The sequence below is a fragment of the Athene noctua genome, chromosome 10 (assembly GCF_965140245.1).
Source record: "Athene noctua chromosome 10, bAthNoc1.hap1.1, whole genome shotgun sequence".
Classification (NCBI taxonomy): domain Eukaryota; kingdom Metazoa; phylum Chordata; class Aves; order Strigiformes; family Strigidae; genus Athene; species Athene noctua.
The window spans coordinates 18,166,156-18,190,066 of NC_134046.1; the positions used below are offsets into that span (position 1 = coordinate 18,166,156).

Genomic DNA, 23,911 nt, shown 5'->3' on the forward strand with positions numbered 1-23,911 from the left:
TGCAGGAAAACCAGAAAATACCCCAAATTCTGTAAACTTATATGTTTTATTATCACTGAGCATTTAACTCCCAGTCCTTAAAAGTCTGTGTTTCATGCAGGGGAGGTGATGAAACCAGTTGAAAAGATTAAGAAGAATTAATGCTCTCAAGATAACAAAATGGGCCTTGCAGCAACAGGCTGAATAGATACTGATTCTGTGAGATGCAAGACCCTGGGAGCTTGGACCTGGGTTTCAGCCATGAAGATAAATAGGAAAGCATGTAATATGAAGTCTGGGGACTTCGTCGGGACGTGTCAAATAATTATACCTAAATCGGGTACCTGAGTGATATGCAGGATTACAGGAGGCAGTTTTTGAAGAGGAACATAAATGAGTTCAAGCGACTGCAAGCTCTGTTACGACTGCAGTAAATTTGAGCCAGGGACAGCCTTTAAGAAGGTGTCAGAGAAATGACAGTTTTCATTTGGAAAAGTGAGTCTGAGACCAGAGATCAGTCTCAGTTGCCAGTACAGAAATGGCTGTTGAATTTATGTTTGGAGATCCTACATAGAAGAGACATTGCTGAAATGCTGAAATATTCTATAAATTCTGTAACAGTATTCTGCAGATGATGCAAATTCAAAATTCAGTATTTGATTTTTCCCAAATGCCTAATGTTTAATCCCACTTTTCACAGTAGGTTATTTATTAACACTCGGTAAACAAGCATTATATATTTATGGGTATCGTTCAAATTGGAACCTTACTTTTTCTCCAAAATGGAAAACCATCTATTGCTTTGTATTTTATTATTGATTCCTGCCTTTGCATCATCAGACTTTTTGGTAACACATGTCCGAAACATCAAGGTAAGTAATCAGCCATGTGTGGGTCTCCCATTCTTCATAGATTAACTTCCTGCCATTTATCAACATTTACCAGAGAGTTCATGCAGTGCTGCCACCAGAAGCTTTGTGTTCCCTGTTAGCAGTGAACACAAGACCAGACTTGGGACTCGGACTGCTTTACCTCTAACCAGCCTCAGTTTTGAAGCAGCTCTGAAGCAGCTCTCCTATCTCTTTTTAAAAGCATCACTATCCTCTATTCTCCTGTCATCACCATGTAGTGGTAAAATGTTTTAGTGGTCTTATATTTAAACGTGTAAAACAATCAGTGCTGCCAGGGAACTGACTTTAGCACCTGTAAAGCAATGCAAAATACCAGTGAAAAGATGCCTCCAGGAAGCAGAAAACAGAGATGCAACATGGCATCTAGATAAATATGTCCACTATCCAAATGACATGGTAGGATTTTTCTGAAATGACTTGCACTTCAGCATAACATGAAATACATCTCTGTCCCTCAAAGGGACCATTCTGGTTTTGTCTGGATCTCTGAGTAAGGCAGTGCTTCCTGATGTTCTGCCTAATTTTCTTCAGTTAAGTTTCCAGCCACTATTTCTCACCTCAATAAATGATTTTCCTCTCTCTCAGTAGTTACGTACTATGAAAAGCTGCAGAGGGCATATCTCTTTAGGGAGCATTGTAGATTAGTGGGTAGAACAGGACAAAGCAATTTACAGTCAATTTCTGTTGATTAGGTTATGGTCTTTGCCAAGACTTTTTCTTTGAAAATCAGGATAATAACATATCTAACTTTTAAAAATCAGCTTGAGATTTATTGCTGCAAATTGGAGATGCTATGGCTTCTTACTATTTAACCATTATGTAGCCCAGATATAATGTAGCTTTTTCCTCTCGATTACCATACTGCCTGTTGTTCTCTGTGTGTCTTGCAATGCTAAAACTTTTCTAAATGGAAAATGGCCAAAGCTTTGTGCAGTGCTCTGTCCATATATGTAGAACACTGCAGAAAAGTCAGTTGATTTGCTCAGTTTTGTCATATACTTTATGCAAATGTGGATATACTTTATGCATTGATGGAAATGGAGGAGACTGCTTTGTACTGTGAAGGTCTCGGATACTTTATTGTATCTTTAACCCTCTCTTTGGTGGAGCAGGTAAACATGCTTGCACAAAATGTGACCTATGAGGCTCTTAGAACCAACAGAGATAAGGTATTTGCAGCTGAGTTTACGGGAATGGAATTACACAAGCTGTTATTTTAACGTGATTCAGTAAGTATATTTGAAGCCTTTTCTCTCAGAAAAGAGAGCACATAGCATTTTTGTAGAGCTAGTATTTGCACCTGGTCTGGGAGCAAATATGCCAAAAAAAATTCTAACAGCTTTTCTTCTCTTCCATTCAGCCTTTCATAGTGACCGCCTCTCCTCTCTGTAAGCCTGCTGAATTGCCATTTTACCAACTCATGTTAGAATGAGAGGCTGCTGGGGTGAAACAGGAAAAATTTAGGAGTAAGTCTGACAGAGTTTAAGGAGAAATATGTGTAAACTGGGCTTTTTTTCTTCCAAAGGAGAATTTGTTTGAAAAGACAAAATATATGCCACAGGACCCAGAACCAGGAACTGCCAAGAAAAAGATGCCACCCTCAGTACAAGATATTCTGTTTTTACTTTGATGTCAGTCACCACACAGCCATCCTATAATCAAGGAAGCAATATTAAGCAGATTTTAGAATGTTCTTTAGTCTCAACATTTAAATATGAATGGCACTGAGCATTCAAGCCTCTTTTCCTCTCACTCTTCCCTCAACCCTCTGGCAGTCCATTGTTGTTTTTCAGCTGAAAGAAGGTAACTTCTTCTGTCGCTTGAGCAAGATACAAGATCACAGCAACTTCAAAGTTTAACATCTTTCAAACTTCACAGTATTTAAGGTGCACTAACTCAAATGAAAACCAAAATATTCACCAATTTATGAGTGATGTATGGGAATGCTATAAGGAAAATAGTTATATCTGTCTTAGATGCCTTACTTACTCTTCCCTTAAATTTACTTCAGTTTACTAATGAGGAACTTTCTCAAGCCTTCCTTCTCCTGGACAGCTTCTTTTGACTTGGAAGCAAAAGACAACTACATAGGTGCCCAGTGATTTATTTGTAAATGCAGCTTTACTACTTTAGTCATTATTTTTTTTTCCTGTTTTTTCTCTTTACAGAAGCGAAATGCTGATAATGACTTGGTGAGTAAAGTTTGGTTTTGTCCGGGCTACTGAGAAAGATTTATAGTGCAAGAATATACTTACTGTATTCACAACATGTTTCTCTGAGTCCAGTCTGAGTAAAAGAGTATTTCTGAGTGTGTGACAAGGGGAGTAGCCCAGAATTGCTTGGTTTAGGCAGTAGGACTAACTAGACGGTTCCTTTCCAAGATCTGATGGAAACTCCTGGACCATTTTTAACCTTGCTGTAGTTGAATAAATAGCGAAGTTGTTGGAAGTCACTAATACAGTGAGGTGGCAGTAAGTTATTGTGCTCTTTGACTATAAACAAAAGTCACAGTCTCAGTAGAGACAAAAAACCTGTTCTTATAATGGCAGTATCTTTGCTGTGGTGGTAGTTTTGTTAAAGAGGCTGTAGTTATAACTCGTGGAACAGCACCATGATGGCAGTGTGATGGATATCCAAGGAAATACAGCTGTGTTCCAGTTCTTATGATTAAGTCTTTCCTGTTTTGCTTTAGAGTGATAGAATGTCTGGCTGAGATTTCTTTTTAAAAATATAATTATGGCTGATTAACACAGACATCAATGTAACAGCTAGGTCTTTTCTACTTTTTTCATTTTTCAATCTACAGGTTGTCAATGGGATAGAAATCTATAGCATGAAAATTGATAGTAAAGTAACTTCCCGATTTGCCCACAACGTCATCACCAGTCGAGCTGTTAATCGTGGAAATGTGCACAAAGAAGTTGTCTTTGATGTTGAACTCCCTAAGACAGCCTTCATTACCAACTTCAGCATGTGTGTATTCTTTAAAATGTTGTTAGAGAAGACTAAAAATCTGTGCAAATGCAGCTGGTAGAAACTGAACTCAAATGTTCATTTTTATTTTGCCATTTTCTGAATGCCTCCTGGGTGATCTTCTGGTACTATTAACATGGAATATACTTGGAGAAAGTCAAAGACTGGTACATCTATAATAAAGATGACTAATTTTAAATTATTTCTATTCATCATCATGGACCTTAGGGAATGGGGATCTTCTCTGGAGATCCATTCATCTTTTCAGAAATACAACTTACTTACTCTGATGTTATCAAACCAGAAAAGTTCCATTATTTAATTTCCCTGATGGCATTATAGCTTAATTTATCTCTTAATTTTAAAATAATATTTGAATGAAAGGGAGGAAATAGAATTATTCCTTTACATTTGTACCTTTAGTTACAATAATGTGTAATTCTGACACAATTATGAGCTTTAATTCAGCTTAAACACATCCATCTCTGCTAATCACACTAGGCCTGTTTTATCTTCCGAGAAAAGAAACAGTAGCTTTTAGGGTACAACTACTCTAAATGCACGCTGGAACTTTCATTATAGGATGAGATTAATTCCCTGTGAGAAATCCCTGTTTAATGGTGTAAGGAGTGTAAGGATTAAATGTTCAGGTGTACACAGCTACATTTGGACAGATGAGTCTCATCCAGAGAGTTGACTTGCCATTAGATGAGACAATCAAGCTGCTGAAGTGTAGGAATATGGCAGGTATAAGTAGTGTTGCTATCAGCCCAGTTTTGATCTAATTCATTTTCAAAGTAAAAATTGGTTTAGATTCTCTTAAGCTACTGAGCACAGAGCTCTTCATTCCATCTAAATTCACTGAGAAGATTAGCTTCAGTGAAAGTGCTCAAATCTTGGCAATAGCAGATTCCTGAAAGTGCTTTTAGCAAACCAATCAATAAACAGAGAATTACCCATAGTAACTTTTCATTCAGCTAAACCAGGACTTTTTTATCTGCAGGACAATTGATGGTGTCACTTATCCTGGAACCATAAAGGAAAAAGAAGTTGCAAAAAAGCAGTATGAGAAGGCTGTTTCAAAGGGACAGACTGCTGGTCTTGTCAAGTAAGAGTGATATGTTGTGTGGCTTCTGCACCATCATCCCATAACAAATTGTGAGGTTGGAAATACTTCGTTCTGGCATATTTCTGAAGTTTGTTTTTTATGGGACCAAAGGACAATCATTGAGTTAAAGTTATTGTAGATTAAATTATAAAAAGGAAATGCAATTTAGGACTACGCAGCCAGTATCCGCAATTATGGAAAGGCTGTTTCTGCAACTTTCACTGACATTGTACGATCTGTTCCTGGGATTAAGTTTACTGGGAAACTTAAATAAATTCTACAGTTAGAGTATGATTTTAGCAATAGATCAAAATTCCTATCTTTGCTTTACTTCTTTTTTGAAAATCATACTCCACCAACCCAAAAAAAAATATTGTGAAAGAGGATAAAGATATTCTTTTTCTTACCCACTTAAATACAGAGCTTCAGGACGAAAAACAGAAAAATTCACTGTCTCAGTCAACATTGAAGCAGCCAGCAAAGTCACTTTTGAACTCACATATGAAGAACTGCTGAAGCGACAGTTTGGGAAATATGAGATGTTCATCAAAGTAAAACCGAAGCAGCTTGTCAAAGATTTTGAGGTAAATGGCAAACTCTATTAAATTGAACTGTAGGGATGATGAAATTCCGTACATCTGTTGAAAGTGGAGTACCATGGTCATTCCTGTTGGTTCACAGGTGAGCTAAAGGCCCATGATAATAGTTCTAATGAATCATGTGGGGAGTCCACATTACTATGCTTTAGTGCAGGTTTTTATTTGTAAGCCTGACAAATTGGCCTTAGCTACTAAGCCTCCAAAAGAAATGATGTACGGAAACCTGACAAAGCCATTACGACAACTTGGGATAAAATAGAAGACTAATATTTTTTATAAGTGTGTTTATAACACAAACTACATCTTTCTCACACCGCCATGAAACTACATAATCTTAAATTACAGTGATATATATATTGCATTCTAGAATACTGTGGCTTTTGTGGCCAAAACTGGTCTTTGATCACTCCTATATGCCTTGCTAAAACCTAACTCTACGACAGAATGTTTTTCCTTTGTATGCCCAGAACATACTGTGTAAAAATCAGCACCAAAACTCAGAATCTATAAGAGTATATGCAGCATTATTTTAAACACACCTTGATAGAAGGCATACTGAAATATTGGGTGCAGCTAATGTCTGGGTTATATATTTGAAGGACTTGAGTACTGACATTTTACAAAATTCCAGTACCTAGTTTTCAAATAAATTATATTTCTATTTAATTTATTTCTTACTAGCTTTGTTTTTAACTTTTATGTATAAAAAGGCCTGTTTGGATTTGGACTGCCATTATGAATTACAAAAGTAAATTCATTTTGCTTTTACAAAGATCCCTCTTTCACATCTGTAGTTGCTTGCTGATCCTCCTGTAAATGGCTAAGTTGGTATATTGTGGAGTAATCAATGACAATGAATTTTCAATTAATATTTCAGATTGAAGTAAATATCTTTGAGCCTCAGGGTATCACTGCGCTGGAAGCAGAAGGAACATTCATCACCAACGATCTACAAAATATTATTAAAAAAACTTTTTCAGAGAAAAAGGTACAATGACTACTGCATTCCATAATTTATTTATTACAGTTACAATTCTGAAATAATAATGTCAATGCTGCCAATGGAAGTGAAAGAAAAAAAAAACTAGAGAAAATGCAGTGAAGGCTTGTCTGTGCAAATGAGCTCTGAATTCCAAGCTAACAAGTTGAAGGCCATCTCCATGCAGCTCAGAAGCCACGTAGCTGTTAGCTTGGTACTGTACCCTAACTAGTAGGCCTTGTTCCATAGCAGTAGTTGGAAACCTGGATACCAGTAAGACTATTTCTTACAGAAGAACTGAGTCAGTAACAAGTAGTTTTCTTATGTATAGAGGTGGTGGTTTTCCTAAGACATAGACTGCCCAACAGCCTTATCAAAGGTGTCATTCAGAGTGGAGGGCTGATCCAAAGAAGGTGGGGAAGTGAACCTATGAAGAAAGTTCTAGATAGCAGCCTTCATTTATCAGTTATCCATCAATAAGTATATAAATACATATAACTCATACCTAACCTGGTAAAACAGGTTATTCTCATGTCCGTGAATATAAATACACCAGTATTACAAAAACGCAAACTTCTTTGTGTCCTGTAGAAAATTTTCAGCTATTAAGATAAAGATCTAATAAAAGCTTTTCTTTTCAGGGGCATATCTCTTTCAAGCCAACTCTTGATCAGCAGCGAACCTGTGCAAATTGCTCACAGTCTGTCTTGGATGGGGATTTTACTGTAAAATATGATGTGAAGAGAACAACTCCAGATAATCTGCAGGTAAATCTGACAGCTGGAGATTTTGAACTGTTGAACAGCTTAGCTTGCATTGTAAAGGTCAGGGAGTAGCAAGGGCCAGCTGTTCCCTAAAGGACAGGGAGCTGAACATGACAGCACAGCTGACAGCACAGGGGCTTTGCCAGCCACAAATCCACTCCTCCAGTACCTGAACAAGACAGACCCAGAGATGGTAGTCAAATTTAACTGAGAGTCTGGGTCACCAGGCAAGTTTGTGGTGATGAGGCAGCCCAAGGTCAAGGTGGGAAGAGAGTCTGCAAGGTGGGATCCAAATCAGTGGAGTCCATGGACAGGAACACGTGTGGCTGTGACACAGCTGGAGACAGGCATTTTTAGAGTGTAGCTCAGGCAGGGACTAAAGGCCCAGGCTTACACTTAAATGAAGCTCCTGCGCCCTGGACAGAGGTGGGACTGGTCAGGGTCATTAAAGCCTATTAGTCCACTCAAGGAATAGACACTAAATGAAAGTAATTTCTTCTTTATCCATTTTATCTTTATAATATACAAAAGTATTTTTCTTAATTTTCTTTACATTTTATTTTTCAGATTGTCAATGGCTACTTTGTACACTTCTTTGCACCAACGAATCTTCCAAATTTGCCCAAAAATGTTATTTTTGTAATAGATATTAGTGGTTCAATGTCTGGAAGAGAAATAGAACAGGTAAGTTATTACATTACTATAGGGTCCCAGTGAAAGAGCCTCTACTGTAATGGAAGGGACATGGCTTATATTGCATATGTGCTCCTTAAGCTATACCAAGTGGTTATGCTCTGACCTCTCTAATGCTCTGTACTGTATGTACTGGTTTGAAACATTACCGTAGAACAAAATTCTATACATTTAGGCTATATTTACTTGTACTCTCAATATCATCATTTCCAGAGAGCTCTGCCACATGTACTGGACAGTTCCAAAATTAAAATGTGCATACAGTATTATGTGCATTATCTGTGTTGTTCATTCTGTCTCCACTGGGAAGTGGCAGCTCTTTGCATAGCTAGGACTCCTCATTCTAAAATAATGCCCAGAATTTTCAGGTTTTGATGCTGCATCAAAATATCCACACCTGCTTGCATATGAGCTTCTCCACCAACCTGTATCTACCCAATTCCCATCACTTTCAATTTTCCATGCTAGCTCACCTCAGTGCAAATAACAATCTATGACATGAGACCTGATTTTCCTCCCAGCTACAAAGTTTTACCAGATGTAATTGCAACTGGCTGACTTCACTGGAGTTACTCTGAAATAGACACAGGGACTGGCAAGGACAGAACAAGCTCAGAAGTTTTGCATGACATACTGTGTAAAAGTTAACAATATCCAAATGCTGAGAGATTAGTCATTTAAAATCTGTAAGCAACTATTTTGTTAAATATTGAACCATACGTTTAAATCTCTTTGTCTTATAGACAAGAGAAGCACTTCTAAAAATCTTAGATGACATTAAGGGAGATGACTTCTTCAATTTCATACTGTTTGGTAGTGAAGTACACACCTGGAAAGAAACATTAATCAAGGCCACTCCTGAGAATTTGGATGAAGCAAGGAAGTTTGTTCGGGGCATTGACACTGAAGGCTGTAAGTACTTTACTGGACTTGCCAGTAGGTCACTATGTAAGATAATTTATCAGTTCAGCTGGTGAACACAATGCTACAGCTTTTTTTTTTATTACCGGTGAGATACTCCTAAAGCTGAAATTTACTCGGAACATGACATCTATTTCTTATGTTTCCAAAGTCCAGATACTTTTCTATCTAAACATACCCCCGCTTGCAAACCCAAATCTTTCATTTTCATACTGTAATGAGATCTCGTCAGATTCCAGTGAAAAATGGGCCTTTATTTTGACTGTCTGTGCTGCAACCAAAATTCTATGTCTACCTTGCAGTGACAAATTTACATGGTGGTATAATGAGAGGAATTGATATGCTGAATGCTGCTCATGAAGGAAACCTTGTGCCCAAGAGAAGTGCTTCTATAATTATCATGTTAACAGATGGCCAACCAAACGTAGGTAAGTTTGTGTTGGATGGAATAATAGAGAGTGAATTAACTAACAAAAAAATGCTCAGATAAAATTGGCCTCAATCTTTGGCTTCTGGATGTTTTCATTATTTAAATGCTATTATACCATCATTATACTAGTAAACCAAGTTTTTTATAATGCCTCCTAAGAAATCCAATCATGACTAGCCACATTTTATTTTGTGATAATTTTATCTATTTGTGAAGAAAACTCACTTTTTCTGGTTTGATGCAGGCATATCAAATCCTCAGGACATTCAGACCCATGTAAAAAAAGCCATTGAAGGCAAATATCCCTTATACAATCTTGGTTTTGGCTATGGTGTTGACTATAACTTCTTGGAGAAGATGGCTCTGGAGAATAAAGGATTGGCCCGTCGGATTTATCCTGACTCTGATGCATCTTTACAGCTTCAGGTACAGCAATCACCACTTAAATTAGATGAAACATACAGTAATTCAGATAAATATACAGACATTCTTATTTTGAAATAATCAAAATCTCTAAGTGTAATCTGGTACTGAGATACTCAAGAGTCTGCTGTAATCAGAATATTAGTTGCATATAATTTTCCCTTTCCCTTATATAAGCAGAAAGTGGAAAGACAGTAAAAGGGAGATACTGTGAGCTGTAGAAGAGGGTTCAAAACTTGGCATAGGGTGACACAAATCATGGTTCTGAAGAATACTTCGGTGTGCAGCAAAATTGCTGCAGTCATTCTATCTTCCATACCTCACAGATCACGTAGTTTATGTGTCAAGGGAAGAGAAGGATGACAGAGCATAAAGGATCTAGATATTCTGTCTTTAGGAATTACTGCAATCAGGTGTGTCCTACCATACTTCTGAAGCAGTTTATAGTTGTATAAGTTGTGAGAACAGGTATAGGCAGTACAGAGTTGACCTTTTTAACTTCTCAAATTCCAGTAGCAGTCATTCAAAAAATTCACCAAAGAATTTAGATACTGGATTTCACTGCAAGCTCTGCCCAAAATCAAATACCTAGTCTCATTTGGCTTATGTTGTCATTTCAGTCTCTGCAGGGAGTAGATCTAGAAAATTATTTCTATCGAATAGGGGGAAGCTTGGGATCCCTCTTGATTAACACTGATGTAACTCATCATCCACAGCATATTGTTCTCAGATATTTTTCCACTATGTTAGTGAGAATGAAGAGATTGTATGTCCTTTTTGATTTCCATTATTTGTAGTTTTTTAGGCCTTGTACTCTTGAGATTTAACTGATTATTTAAATATTTCTTCCAAAATACTGTTTTAGTTTTCATTGCTAAAATAGCTGGATGTTTCTGGGTACAGATCTACCTATGAATTAAAGAAACAATGGTAGTTAAATGTTTCCCTTTTTTCCTTTTTATCCTGTAGGGGTTTTATGATGAGGTGTCAAATCCCATGCTCACAGATGTGGAGTTAAACTACCCAGAAAATGAGATATCAGATCTAACTAAAAACAGTTTTAAGCATTTCTATGATGGGTCTGAGATTGTGGTGGCCGGGCGCTTTATAGACAGCAACCAAAACAGCCTGACGGTAGATGTGAGAGGTGAAGGTGTAAGTATAGATTTCTTTGACTTAAGTACGGTATACAAAGTGTCTGAATGTTCAAAGCTGGCAATGTTTAAAATATTTACTGGTATTTCTTTACCTCAGTGACAGGATGTGTTACTGCATATGTGAGAAACTAAATGCACCAAAGTCTTTGCTTTTAAAACTGCAAGTTACTTGCTTAGGTCCTTCATGTATGCTAGGGTTAGTTTGGAACAACTTTGTGCATTGTGACTGGATAAATTTTGCTAACAGATTTGTTTGTTTGTTTGTTTAGTCTCTAAATACCCTACCTGGTTCTTTCAGGAGCCAAATGTTCAGTGTTCACAGACACTAGTCTGCAGTGGGTGAAGAAAACTGATGGATAAGCCAGCTGAATATTTGAAATGCCTTCCTCTTAAAATAGAACTCTACTTCTGATATGAACCAAGTGATCTGAATACCTCTCCAGAGCTGGATTCTGTAAAAATATTTGCCCCTGATGTCCAAGAAACACACCACACACATATTATAAATCATGTTATCATAACTGAGTATATGCCCTGTGCACTGTGGTGTAATAAATACATTCTATGAAATTAGGTATATTTCAAGTACAAATAATGTATTATTAGTAAGTTAGCATATCTCCTTGAATGAGTTCCTGTATGAAATTGGCATCATAATCAAAGTTCTTTAAATCTTGAGTAGCCAAATTCTAATGAAAAAAATTACCTATCAATTTGGAAACCGCATTGTGTTCTATATAGCATACACTACTAACCTTCACAGAAGTGACGGTACAAAGATCCTGATACAACACTGATGATTTCCTGGGCAAGTGCTGTATAGGACCAGGCTGTTTTTCAATTTAATATGATTTTCAGATGTGAAGGTCTTGATTTTGGGGAGTTCTGGAAGTCCTTGGCTACTCAAGATACAGAGAAGTTTCCTTCTTCCCAACAGGCTAATGATGCCCTGTCATACACTACACAACAAGACGCAGAGGAAACAGCTAAAGCTTTCCAAGAACAACAGTACATATTTGGAGAGTACATTGAAAGGCTCTGGGCTTATCTCACCATTGAACAACTCCTGGAAGAACGGTAATTCTATCTTGCTGTGAACCCGTTAACCCACCTGACTGGTGCAACTTCTAGGATGTGAAACTGAAATTCACATCACGCTGAGGTGCTGATGGGGAAGCATAAAAAACTATAAGGAACATCTCCCAACTTATTCTCCTCCCCAACCCGTTTCAGGTTGCAAATTAAACAATTTTAAATTATTGCAAATGTGAAGCACAGTTTTACCTTTTTCTTGGATAGCCAATGGAATCAGAAGTGCTCTTAGATGGTAACAAATATTCCTTATTGATAAATTAGCTGCAGAGAAATTACTTCACTTTAAAGAAAAATATTTAATCCAGAGTTCAATGAGTAATTTAGCAATTATTGATGCTAGGAGTCTCTACCTGTATTCAGTATTGCAGCTACAGGAGAAGAAAAGGAGAATCTTACAGCCGAAGCCCTGGATCTCTCACTAAAATACAAGTTTGTAACGCCACTGACATCCATGGTGGTAACAAAGCCAGAAACCTATGACAATCAGGATGGGATTGCTGATAAACCCATTGAAGGTAGAGATGTTTTCCCAGTTTTACTTTACTTGAGAAGCCAAGTGTTCCTTTGATGTTCCCTAAAGAAAGGCTTTTGTGTGGGCAGTTTTAAACATGTATCTGAAAAATCTACTTTCCAAGCCTCGCATGTGTATGGTTTATGCAAAATTACTTTTCATTGTAAAGCTCATTTCTATCAAACCATCCTTCATTACTAAATCATACAGGCAAAATACTGTAAATTCAAAAGAAGTGTATTTTAAGCTAAATATTAAAGTATTACATAAAGCCCCCCCCAAACCAAGTAGCATTTCTAATCTAATAATCCAGCTATATTCAGTTTAGTTCACAGCACATTCTCCTTTATTTTTCTAAATACTTCATCTTAGGGATAGATGCAGTAACATCTTTCTTCATGAGAGAGGAAAATTTGCATGAGATCTTCCTTGTGCAGATATATCAGGTTGTAAAAAGATGGAGATTATATCTGTAAAACACAGTATTCATATATGTTGCAGAAAGAGAAGCAATTATATTGAAAGTGCAGAATTTGTTCTCAAGTCCTCTGATACTTTGGCTAATTATTAACTCCTTGCTCAGTAAAACACTCTGCTTTCATACAGTTCAGCCTCTTTGTGAAACAAAATGGCTATTCCTCTTCAGCAAATTAAGACAAATGCTACTCTCTCAGTGCACCCCAAAGCCACCCTACCCTCATTTCTATGTGTTGGTTGGGCCATCCTCATCTGTCCCTCATTCAACAGGTCTGACAATTATCTTTTCCCCACACTTTTGCTTATTGACCCTAAAAGTTATTCCTGGGCTCTGTGTGGAGCCAGCTTCTAGATGAAAAACTTTCTTTTCTCCTGAGTTTGGCATGGTTACTTAAGGCATTTTATCATAACAGAGATGCTTACTGGAGGTTAGTGGGTTTTTCTTTCAGCTGGGGTAAATCCTGAAACCAGTTAATTGCTAAGTGCCCTTCAATTCTGAATAATTCTTCAGGCATTCTGCTGATAAAAGTTTTGCATTATTTTTCATAGCTATCATAGTGGGGTACTGACATAAAAACATTTGACGTTTAATTTAACATTCAAGTCACTATGAAGCATAATGACTTTAAAGCTTACAGCTGGACTCCATAAAATGGAAAAACTTACCCAAACATCTGACAGAATTGAAATCCACTCATAATGATCTTCAGCTCTTTTCTTTCCCTTTTCAGGTACTTGTAGTACAAAGGCCCTTTTCTGAACCTCTTTCCAAGTAAATCCTTTTTTATGTATAGAGCATTAATAGGAGAAAATACTCAAAACACTTCTACTGTATAAGAAACAAAATAATTTTTACACACTCTAGAGCCTATATTCACAAACAGGATTACTCAATCATCCAGTCAGTATTAACAGAATGATGCAAATGCAAAAGAGTAAAACAAATAAGGAACATTTTGCAATGTGGAAATGACATAAGAATAGAACAATTACTAACAGTGCTTTTGTCATATGTATAATTAATTAGTTTTCCTGCCCCACAATCAGCTTTTTACTTTCAGTGTGTTTCTGTTTGATGTACAAATATTTAGTTGTATCACTGGGAAGAAGTGGAATTGTAAAGTACTGGAGATACCTGGTAGAATTATCAAACACTATTTAATTTTTTTTCTTAGAATATGTTTTAACAGGGTCAGAATCCTTCCTGTTTAATCATGCAACTGAAACTGTAAATTTCTCTTTTTCTTCCTTTTACTTCTTACCTGCCCATGGTAACAGCGGAAGGTATGTACATTTCAGATTAAATTTATTTAGTATTTTTAACTTAGAGGTGGATTTCCCGCATCACTTACTTGATAGAGGACACAATATTTTTATAAAATTCTTGGTGAATAAATCAAGTCTGTGTTATAAACAGATTAAAAACTGCTGGTAAAGTTTGTAAATACTACTTTCAGTGTGATTCCTCCTATCCCTGACATTTGAAGCATCCCACCATCACAAAATTCAGGCCCAATACAACCAAGTTGCTTTCCAGGGGTCACACTGTTGACTCCCAGATGGCTGTGTGTAGCAGTCTCTCCTGCAGAGGTGTCCTCATTGATGCTGTGACTGCTACTTCTTCAGCACAAAGCCCTGTCTTCAGCTACACTCCATAGCTTCAGGTGTAAGAAGAGCAGAAGACTAGAAAAATGTGGAAACAGGCGTTCAAATCTTACTGACTTCCCAGCAGTACAGTTCAGAGCAACATGACCCAGAGGAATCAGAGAAGAGCAGGTTGTCCCAGCCCTTTACAGAGCAAACCTCCTGTCTTTGGAGAAGTAACATTTTTGCTGAAAACTAGTGTGTGCTTTCTGCCTGTTCATGACATTTGCTTTGTTGCAGTCCTAAACTGTTTTGACTAAGTTTTTCTTTTTTAAATATTTAGAAATTTATACATAATTAAAAGATTTTTGAGTTGGTTTTGGTGGAAGGAAGTGAGAGAGATTGTTTTTTATTCTTTCTAGCCTCTAAAATAACATTGTGTTTCATTCACAGCACAGGCTCTCCCACCTGTTGCGCTGGGTAAGTCATTAGTTTAAGTCTCTGAATGAAGCAGCATCTGTCAAAGGCGATTGATTCAGACATCTGAAATTACTGGAGAGACAGAAACTGCCTTATCTGGCTTTACAACTGTATTTTAAGAGATACTACCAAATTCTTCTCACTGCTAAAAACACACTTAAAGTTTAAACAATATCAGATGAAAACATTTCAGCTAAATAGCTTTTAAGGAATAAATGCTAGTTCATAAAACCACCATTTTTTTCTGATAGCTGTTTCCCAGGAACAGGGGATGGACTTGAATTTGCATCTCCTTTGGAATTACATAAAGCAAGGGACTATGATGTCAGCATCTCTGGCTAAATTAATATGTTCAGTCACTCATAGGAAAATAAACTGTTTTAATTCAAGAGAGAGGGACAGCAACTGAACCTTCAGGTTGCTGGTTGCGCAGTCCTGGAAATGGGAGAGTTAGATTTTAGTCTCAGTGTCTCTCTCAGTCTCTCCCTCTGTCTAGTTTTCTCAAATCTGCATTGAAAAGACTTAAATTCATTCAGGAAAAAAAACAAATGCCAAAACCTCAAAAGTTTTCAGTGGATGGTGTTGCATGTCCTTGCTGGTAGACAGCTTAATCCTTAAGTCTGAAATATTTGTGTTCTACAGATACATTACTTGGGCCTTGTGGAAACACTCAAAGCAATTTAGACTACAGGTGAAATCTATCTCTACCCTGAAGCTTTGCTTGATTCAAAAGGATCACAAACTGTCATTCCATGGACTATGTATGCTTTAAATACTAGGATGGAATTAGCAATTTTCCTAGCATATTAACTTCCTGACATTTTACATGTACTGTGCAGTGTGTAAATATTCCATTTTGATGTGAGGTTTTCTAACACTTTTTTTTTTTTTTTTTACTCTCTGCAGCTCCACAACTATCTTACCTATATAATTCACACCCCACATGGTATACCAGTGGTGAGTAGTTTAAGTAGCGTCTGCTTAGAAGAAGAACAGAAGAGGTTATTTAAGACTAAATTGAACAATTCTTACGAGTCTTTTAGATAATTCCCTTCCACAAAGACAGCCATATTTTATTTACAAGGGGCTAGTATTTTAATTTACTTTAAACACCTCTAAATGTTTTTTAAAGATCAGGTAGCTGAGATTGTATATGGTCATTTTCTTAGTCCTCCTTCCCATTGCTAGGCTTTGTGTTGGTAACTGCCTATTCTCTATTCAAGTGAACTTCCTGAATACTTTCATGGCTCTCAGAGATGAGCACTAAGAGGTAGCCATCCTGAACCTACAATCCATGTGCCAAATTTTGCTGTGGTCAAGAGACACAGAATATATGCCATGTACCCAGGAAAGATGAGGGGAAAAAGGACATAGCTCACCTTGAGGAGATGGTATCAGCTTCCTTGGGACCCCACCACTCCTCTGAAGGATGAGCTGGACTAAACTGGGCATACAGCTTGTGCAGAGAGCAGTCCCTGCTGGTCCCCAGCATCAGCAGTTCCATTGCCACAACATTAAATATTCATGCAGAACGTTGAACCTGTGTATCACTATACAAATACCAGTGATTTGCCTTTACAGTTGATGGAGATCCACACTTCATTATATCAGTGCCGCAAAAAAAAGATGCCATTTGTTTCAATATCAATGAAAACCCAGGTGCTGTGTTAAATTTAATAAATGATCCAGTTACAGGTGAGTGTTAAATTTTTTTAAATACAGTAAGGCAGGATACTTACAAAAAACCTCTTATTTTTAAAGGCTATTTCTCTCTTTTATACTGTGTAAGCTTTTTTCATAGCAAGGTTAGTAGGAGTTCCTGTAGCTGTGATAGGGTACAATTACCATGAATGTGTTTTCGCTTGGAGTGGAATGAACTTTTAAACTTTGTTTGAAAACTACTGTGAGATTTCAGATAGTTTGTCTCAGTGAGTGTAGTACAAGCAATAAAATAATCCTTAGGTTTCCATTTCATGGAATACCTGGTAAAGACAGACCAATGTCACACAGGCTATTTCTGTCCATCCCAGACTCTTTGTACTTTAGGAAATATTAAACTTTTCTCAATAAAGTGCTTGTTGTCTTTGTGTAAATCCACAGAATGGCCCCGAAAGCTTAATTCTACTTTGACACAAAGATGCACAAGTAATTCTGATTCATTTTTCAACTCATACTTGTTTACTTGAGTTGTTCTTAAATTTCCATGAGACTCCTTGACATCAGTTGATCGGGTTCTATCTCTAAAACAATACTTGATGTTTCCTTTTTATATTAGGCATCACAGTCAATGGAGAACTCATTGGTGATAAGAGAGTAAATAGTGATGCAAAGATCCAAAACACATATTTTGGAAAACTTGGCATTGCAAATAAGCACCTGGATTTGAGACTGACAGTAACTCCTGAGAAGATCACAATTCAAAATGGCAATGAAAAAACAGGTTTCACCTGGCTTGACTCAGTCACCTTGCAACAAGAAGGGTAAGACTTACAGAAAGAATATCAGGCTCCTGGTTTACTTTCTCCACATTTTTTAGTGTTGCTCAATAATTTTAGATTTGTTGTCTGAATATACAGAAGAAACTGATTCAACTCCTGCTGGATTCTGGTCTCTACTTTGTTATATAACTGCTGAATGATTATTCATAAATTCTTCTGCTTTGAACAAGTAAATGAAGAATTTTCCCTGATTTTCTATTAGTGTGACTAAGGAGAAACTAGATTTGGTGTTGTGCTTAATGCAACAGGGTCTTGCAAATACTTTGAAAGCTTACACACTATGTCTAAAGTTACTCTAAGTCCTAATAACGTGCTGTGAGCGATCTCCATTTTAAGAAGTGGAAATTGTGCTATTTGTGGAACATTTTGCACTGTCAGGTATATTTTTCATGGGACCCATCTATTATAGAATCATTTATACCTGTGCAAAAGGAACTTCAGAAAAGGAATGGGCAGCCTCTCCTCCTCCTTTACATGTTCATTTTGTATCTGGAACAAAATTCCTACCTTCTCAAAGCATGGCACTGCAACAGAGAGAGCACTGGAGCAAAACTGTTATTCATACAGCGTACTATATTTTTTGACAGCCACATTAGTGATATCACTAACACCAGCAGAAGCAAATTTTCTTCATCCTAGCACTAACCTAGAAATTTCAGGAGTTGTCTTTTTTGAAAAACAGAAGGAAAAGGTGCCAGGTAGCGTCCAAGCAAGGAAGTGATGGTTTTGTCAATAACATTTTTATTACTGAGCATGAGGTGCTGTATCTACATATCACTAACCTATCTGTGATTAGTTGTGCTATTAGAGGACAAGTTTTGGCAGAAACATCTTACTGAAAAGTTTAAAGCCTAGGTAGCCTTCTACACTGTAATTTAGTCTGAGTCTTGTACTCTCTGTGAACACACAGATTCACATGGACTGAACTATGCAGCAAAACCTCTATTTTAAAAAACACTGAGCAATTTATAAAGCCATGTTTGGTTGTTGAACATGTTTCTTCTCATTGCTGCTAACTCTGGGAAGCACAATGTCCTAAGTTATGTTTTTCTTTTTTTCCTCAGTTTAACGTTGATAATTAACAAGGAAAAAAGTCTGGTGCTCAAAATGGGCAGTGGTGCTTCATTTGTTATTGTTTTGCACCAAGTATGGAAGAAACATCCTCTTCACCAAGATTTCCTAGGACTATATGCATTGGAAAGAGAAAAACTGTCTGAACAGACCCATGGATTATTAGGTATGATTTCATTTACTGTTTTCATGCTTGTCTTTCGTTATGAAGCTGCATAATTTGTAGACACAATGTTGTACTTAGCCTTTCTGAACTGGATAGTGGAGGAAACTGAGATGATGTTGATTTGCCTTATTAAGATTTCTGACAAAATTTTCTGGGCTCAGACTTTATGCATTATCTTTTCTTAAATTCCTCTGCTGCTGCTGAAATAGCTAGCCAGTAGCATCCATTTTCCTCACTGGCATCTTTAAACCTTATCCTGCTAAATTCCACCTACAGATTTCTTTTTCTTACTACACTGTTCTTCCATCCTCTTGGATCCTTTCATCTTTATCACCTTTCTCCTAAGTACAAGCACTCTGCAAAAATACATGTGTTAGCTTGGTCAAAATTTGCCAAACCTCAGTTAGGGCATACTTGTAAGAAACTAAATTGTTAAGGTGTATCTGGATTTACTAGCATGTATTAAAATCACAGAATGCCTTGTATCATCTAAAATTTTCCCCACGTTAGCTAACATTCTTTCTTCTAGTCGAAGGCAAAGTTGATAATTCAGGGATCCAAATTCTGACCCTATTGAATCCTGTTTTCTGCCAGTGTAGTGGGTTTGGTGGTGTACATTCCCTGTTGGAAAATACACAGATAGCAGCCATTCTTTCTTGCCTTCCAATTTTCACTTATAAAATCAGGTAAGAGCAGCAAACATTCATTTTAGGTCAATGCATTTACTCATTGTGGAAAGTAATGAACTGCTGTGAACTTACTCTTCTCAGTCTTGGTATGTACTTTGAGGCCTGGGGAGAGTGAGCCAGGGTACTGGTAGTACATGTCAGGTCCACACATCATAAGAAGTGCTGTAACAAAACAGAAAAAGAGCGGAATAAGGATGGAATGTTATTTATGCTTTCCTGCTCTGGTCTCCTCAGGCTAAAGGACTTCTCCGCACAGAAGTTATTCTGCTATGGTATGAATTGCAAGGAGCAAGAAATTTGCAAAAGCCCATGCAACATGGGTACACCATGTTGCAGTTCACTGACTTACAGACATCATTGCTATTTTCACCATCTTTGACTTTGCCTCTGTGCTTCACTACATAATCTAAAATCTGTGCTCATTATAACACTCGGAGCACCAGCAGCATCTTGCACCAGCCCAGACAGGGCAAAAGTGTGCGAAAGTGAATCACAGCAGGAGCCTGACAATGCCTTAGATGTCAGCCTTGTGCTGAGCACAACCACATCCAAAACTTCCACAGATCAACACATGCATTATTTGATTAAAAAAACCCCACAAACTAAAGACTTGGAGAGTATGTAATAAGTACAACTGAATAGACAAGATGCACATCTAGAAAAGGCTGATTTTACTGTGCACTCAGGAGTGGAAACTTACATCCAAATGATATGCATAGAATTCTGGTTTATAAAAAGTAAATAATACCATAGGCATATGTTCAGCCTTACACAGAACTTGATGTTTGCTTATCCATTGAAAACCCTGAGGGGACATGGAAAACAACATGGGAATGTAGAAGTTCTGGGGCTTCTGTATGGTTTGTTTCTGGTTTAGTGTGTGCAATATGCCTGAAATGGTAATTTTGGCTTCTATTTTTAGGACAGTTTTTCCACCCCATTGACTTCACCATACTTGAAATTCATCCTGGGTCTGATCCCAAGAAACCAGATGCCACAATGATTGTTAAAAACAATGAACTGACAGTAACAAGGTAAAAAATAATTAAGTCCTTAGCAAAGACTTAGGAAAGATTACCTTGGCAAAGTGTGGTTTCTGCTTTGATACTCCCATGACTGTATGTTCCCTTGCAGGGGCTGGCAGAAGGATTACAGAAGAGATCCTAAGCACGGTGTTGATATTCCTTGCTGGTTTGTTCATAACAATGGAGCTGGGCTCATAGATGGTGTTCATACGGACTATATTGTTTCCAGTCTGTTTTAAAACAGCTACAACTTCCTCCAAATTCCTGGCTATACAGAGTATTTGCCTGAAAGAACAGGTTTTTTCAAAGTTGAACAAGTATTAAAAATACTTACCATGTTTGGCAATGCCAAGATACGATGGATTCTCACAGAGGGTTTTACCGCATATTTGATCAAACCTTAAGTGCTAAACAACTCTTCTGCTCATGGGCACAGATATTACTCATCCCCTGAAATATCCTCAATTTACTGAATTAATTTACTAGTTCTAAAATTCTGACTTGAAATGGTCTTTCTACAACATAACAGAAACATTCTATCCATTTTTAATCGGTAACTGTCAGGAGTGATTTAAATAAAAGCATCAGTACTTAATGCCTTGCTCTGTTATTCCCACAGCTATCAATGTTTTCATCGCGGTTTCACAAAGCCCAGAATACCAGGTACATTTTGAAATTCCACAAAGAGAATGGCTGACAGACCCACACATATTTCAGGATAATTCAGCAGTACTTAAAAACCATCTGACCACTTGACTGCGCAGTGCTGAGGGCTGGTGCAGCACCATCACACCAGATGAATGATAGCATCCAGGACTTCCATGTGTTAGTATTTTAATTGGAACCTAACTTTTGAATGCCCCAGTCTTTATAAATGAATGGGACACCACAGTTCCAAACAGCACTCAGATTTAAGTAATAGTAGCTGTCTTTCGGACAGCATCTTTTTTTAGTGTAAGACCCTTTACAGAAATGCCATTACTGTCTTCCAGTAAAGTTCCTCCCTCTTTCCCATAACAGAGTTTATGTATGTATTTCAGGGCAAGAAATGTCACATTTATTTATATATTAATTTTTTACTGGAAGAAATTGTAAGCTATTAGTTCTAAAGCAAAAATAAGCAGATTTCTTGTTTACTTCAAGTTTTCTTTTAATCAAATCAGCCATAGCAAGGCAATTGTGGTCTTATATGGCAAAGTCAAAAACTTCCCTACTGTTACGTGACAAGGAGAGAAAGTCAGGGTGTGGGAAACTAGAATGCAGACACACATGAGGAAAGAGGAGTGTAGTGGGAAAAACAGAGATGAGGTAAGATGCAGTGGGTTAAACTGAGAGAACAGTGAGGTAGAGGTGAACAAAAATGCAACAGAAGAATCGAAGAGGAAAAAAAAAAGAGGACAAATATACTTACTGTTAAATTTATAGGACAAACAGGCCTTCTCCAGGAACAAAATCCTTTACTAAAAGCAGAGGTTTGTAGGGGAAGAAAAAAAAATCTGTTCTTGCAGGGTGGGGGTGTGTCACTGTGGGTAGATATCTCTGCCTGCTAAATTCAGACAAAAATGATAGAAGAACCCAGTAGTTTCTACAGAAGGTAATAAGTTACTGAAAAATGAGGGAGGTGGGGAGAGAAACAGGAAGGGCTGAGAGAAGACCAGAAAAATAGTAAGGCTAAGTTTACATGGTTCTGAGTTTTTATTCTAAGATAATGAAATAGATGGAATGAAATAAAGCAATGGCCCATTTTGGGTCCCAAGATAGGAGCTGTGGGACTGCCCATCACAGCTGGTCCCGTACTCTCTTGCTCCATTAAAACAACCACAGCAGTGGACAGCAGATCCTCACCTACCTGGCTGGAAACATTAGGCACGAGGCAATACTGGGCGCAGAGCTTTCCTAATTAATTTGTGGGGACAGGGCAAGTCTCTGGAGGTGGCGGGAGTCTTGGCTGTGACTGAATTGTCAGACAGAAGTTGACCTCAAGGGCTCTAAGTCTGCTTTGGCCTGGCTTCTGTGACAGCCTGAGAAACTCCCACTTAGACTGGTGGAGACAAAAGAATCCCCTTTTTAATATGTAGTTCTTCCAAGATTCCTGCAACGAGTGGTTTAACTGCAAATGTAGCTGAAGGTGACAATAAGGAGAGAGAGAAGTAGCAGACTGATGCTCACAGTTGGATAAAAATTTTACTACTGTCGACTGGTACAATGCTGGTTAAAAGAGAAGAGTGTGAGATACACTGTGTATTCTGCCTCGGAATTATAGAATGTGAAATATTCATTACTGTGTCTGCCTTCAGCTTCTTGAGCAAGGGAAGGGAGCGTAGGAAATCGGAAGCCCATCAGAACTCACTTTGGGGCTTGGAAAGGGCAGGACGAGAGTGACTAAACAACAAATTAAGACATAACTCAAGTGGAAAAGAGTGAACTGGAACATACTCATGGAGTGGAAAGCACGTGTGCACGGGGGAAGAAGCACTGCGGAAAGGATTGGGGAGCTGCCGTGCCCAGCCCCGGGGGCGACAGGGGCTGCAGAGGGCGGGCGTTCCCGGGTACAGCCGGGCAGCCCCTCTCCTGGGGCCGGGAGGCTCCGTCAGCGGGGGCAGCCCCTGGGCGGCCCCTGGGCAGCTCCGGGCACGGCGCCTCAACGCAGCACAGACCGACTGGATGCAGGCCCGCCGGTGGGAACAGCTTTGCGGAGAAGTTGTGAAAGAAGGGGGCTAAAAAACCCCGAACCAACTCTGTAAAAGTTGCTGTGAGGAAGGCTGGCGTCTGGATGTGTTCCCATCTGTCAGGGTTAGCAGAGTCTGCCGCTCTGCAGCAAGGGAGAACTGCACTGACAGGAGCCTGCCGGGGCGGCTGGGGAACCTCAGGCCTTGCAGGTTTTAGCAGATGGGTTAGGAGAGCAGCCCCCAAGGACGGCCTGTGCACACCTGAGCCTTGCCTACAGCAGAGGGGACCCTCCAGCCGCGCCTCACTGCTCCCCGGCTCAGCGCTGTTTGCTGGCCCCGCCGTTAGCAGGCGGGCGCAGGCACCCTGCGCCTGGAACCAGGGAGTTTTAAAAATCACAGTAAGTCCACTGGTAAAACCCAGCATCAACAGCATGTAATTCAAATATCAAGTTCATTTATAATGGAAACAATCTGCTTTTCAAACTGGTAAGCCTGTTAATGATGTGGTGAAGCAAGCAATCTGCTGTTTCCAGTTTGCAAGTTCCACATTGTCTGTCGTATAATTTGTCCAGCCAAATCTGCATCTTGGAAGTACAAGCAATTCACACAAACCTATCTTGGCATTGTGTCTACACAGTTCTTCTAAAAACCAGGCTTCTAATTACATAGTTTGCTTTATCTTTCTGACTTTGGCAAGAAATTGCTTCTC

General features: G+C 38.3%; 1 protein-coding gene across 1 annotated transcript; it reads left to right on the forward strand.

The window, feature by feature from the left end:
• The first annotated feature begins 761 nt into the window (after positions 1–761).
• On the forward strand, positions 762–21,122 carry LOC141964269 (inter-alpha-trypsin inhibitor heavy chain H3-like). The gene is made up of 21 exons (XM_074914441.1): positions 762–851; positions 3,059–3,082; positions 3,697–3,863; positions 4,867–4,971; positions 5,393–5,555; positions 6,448–6,558; positions 7,191–7,316; positions 7,881–7,997; positions 8,750–8,918; positions 9,230–9,355; positions 9,602–9,783; positions 10,750–10,935; positions 11,875–12,014; positions 12,393–12,590; positions 12,816–12,833; positions 13,570–13,577; positions 16,666–16,779; positions 17,360–17,564; positions 18,647–18,819; positions 20,431–20,542; positions 20,643–21,122. The coding sequence occupies exons 1-21, from the start codon at positions 762–764 to the stop codon at positions 20,770–20,772; spliced, it is 2,664 nt and encodes an 887-aa protein (XP_074770542.1). The 3' UTR covers positions 20,773–21,122.
• Positions 21,123–23,911: the final 2,789 nt, after the last annotated feature.